The sequence below is a fragment of the Myotis davidii genome, unplaced genomic scaffold (assembly GCF_000327345.1).
Source record: "Myotis davidii unplaced genomic scaffold, ASM32734v1 scaffold425, whole genome shotgun sequence".
Classification (NCBI taxonomy): Eukaryota; Metazoa; Chordata; class Mammalia; order Chiroptera; family Vespertilionidae; genus Myotis; species Myotis davidii.
Genome location: NW_006296413.1, coordinates 1,852,246 through 1,854,252, shown reverse-complemented (window position 1 = coordinate 1,854,252; position 2,007 = coordinate 1,852,246). Strand labels below are relative to the sequence as shown.

Sequence of the window (2,007 nt, the reverse complement as noted above, 5' to 3'; positions counted from 1 at the left end):
GCAGGAGCCAGGAACCCAGGGCAATTGTCCCTCGAGGGGAGCGGGCCCTGCACTCACTGGGGCCTGGGGCTCCCCAGGGTCCAGGGTGACCTGGGTCAAGGTGCTAGTAATGACCACCTGAGGCGAGTGCACACACGTGGGGCCACTGCGAGTGGGGGCTCAGCAGGTCCAGGCTGAGTGTGTGACTTGGGTGTGGTTCACACGGTGGGTGCAGAGCTCAGGCCCAAATCAAACTCCACACGGTTCACCACCTAATGGTCCAGGGAGAGGGGGATTGGAGGAAAGGGCGGTCTCCACAGGGCACCAGAGACCCCTCCCGCTGAGTGTGGGCAGGTCTGGGCACCAGAGCGAAGCCCAAGGAAGCGGCCCAGGCATAGCAAACCCCAGGGCCTCTGCAAAGGCTCCCCTTGGCGAGGTGGGCAGGCGGGGCCACAGAATGGAAAGCTCTGAATGGAAAGCGGCCATTGCTTTAATTCCTGCCAGGGTCTGACACCACAGGGCCCACCTGCCCCAATCACTGCCCGCTCCATCAACATGATCGTTTACAAAAATAAATATGAAAAAGCAACATTTTAGTGACCGTGAATTAATCCGAGCGTAATTAAATGTGTTTAAACGTCTGGCAGAGCTCCTGAATGCACCAAAGGATTTGGAAGCACTTGGTTTGGTCTCGGGGGAACATGGAAGGAGGGCAGGCCCAGCCCCCGGAGGGTCCAGCTGGAGCCGAAGGCCGCCTCCGCCCCCTCACATTTCGGAGTCCGCGTACATCCCGTTAATCAAGTAGTCCACCTGCGTGTAGTCCTTCTTCTTGTAGTTCTCGTAGGCCTGCAGCGCAAACAGGACCACGACCGCGAAGAGGAAGGCCACCCCAAGCAGGAGCATGGCCAGCAGCGCCCCCCTGTTCACGGGGGACAGGGGCAGGGCCCTGGTGGTGACCGCCAGGTACTGGCCCTGGGTGCTGAGCTGGCACGAGTCCGTGGTTGGCACCTGAGGGTCCCCTGAGCTCCCGGGGGTTGGGCCGGTGGAAGCAGGGCCACCTGTGGCCTCAGGCCACACCTGCTCGGGTGTGGAGGGCGTGGCAGGCCCCGTGGCCCCCCGTGGAGATGACACAGGGCTTGGCGGTGTGGTGGAGGACGTGGCTTCCACCCCAGGTGTGGGGCTGGCCTGTGGCACAGGAGCTGGCACTGTGCTGGCCGCTGGCCCCTCCGCTGTCACCGCCGTGGTGGACACGGGTGGCACTGCTGGCATTTGCCGTGGTGGCACTGCTGGCATTTGCCGTGGTGGCACTGCTGGCATTTGCTGTGGTGGCGGCAGCAGTCTGCGTGCTGGTGGCCAGCGTTGTCCTAGGTGCCGCTGTTGGCAATGTACCATTGCTGGGAGCCTGGGTGCGGGGTGTGCTGAGAGCTGCCGTGGACGCCGGGGCTGGCCGTGTGGACGTCGGCGTGGTGACCCTGGAGTCCGTGAGGTTGGCGGGACCCACGGCAGCTGCCGAGGTGCCCACGTCAGTCCTCCCTGCCGTGACTGCAGGGGCGCTGTGGGCGGCTCCCGAAGGCTCTCTGGCCAACGTGACAGGAGAGGGTGTCGTCGCGCCCTCCGAGGTTCTGTTAAAGATGCTGTCCGTCGTTTCCCTGGGTGCGCTTTTTGTGACTAAATCAGCCCGCGTCTGGTTGAAGACGAAGGTCCCTTAATGTCAGAGAGGGGAGAAAACGGCAGTCAGGGGGCTGGTGGCGGCTTCGCTGGCCTGTCTCCTGGGCCCGGAGAGACGAGGGCGGCGTGTGTGCAGCTTCCCGTCTCCTCGCCGCCACACCGGCCTGCAGCCCACCGCAGGGGCAGCTGGCACTTTGGTTTTAAAACTGCTCTGCCCTCTCTGAACCCCAAGTCCATGGAAGGCTAAGAGCTTCCCTCTTTGATCCAAACCCCAAAACGGCAGACAGGGTGAGCCTCACATCACGGGTGTGACTCCTCATTAAACCCTCAAACACCATGTGGCTTACAGAGCAGATATTC

At 62.7% G+C, this 2,007-nt stretch overlaps 1 protein-coding gene across 2 annotated transcripts in view; it reads right to left on the bottom strand.

Annotated features, from left to right (window-relative positions):
* Window positions 1-451: 451 nt before the first annotated feature.
* LOC102760668 (chromosome unknown open reading frame, human C11orf24) overlaps window positions 452-2,007 on the bottom strand; it is a 5,492-nt gene continuing 3,936 nt past the window's right edge. For both annotated transcript variants that reach the window (XM_015569013.1, XM_015569014.1), the window contains exon 3: window positions 452-1,683. In XM_015569013.1, coding sequence (XP_015424499.1) covers window positions 745-1,371 — 627 coding nt within the window. In that variant the 5' untranslated portion in view covers window positions 1,372-1,683 and the 3' untranslated portion in view covers window positions 452-744. The remainder of the gene's footprint in view (window positions 1,684-2,007) is intronic.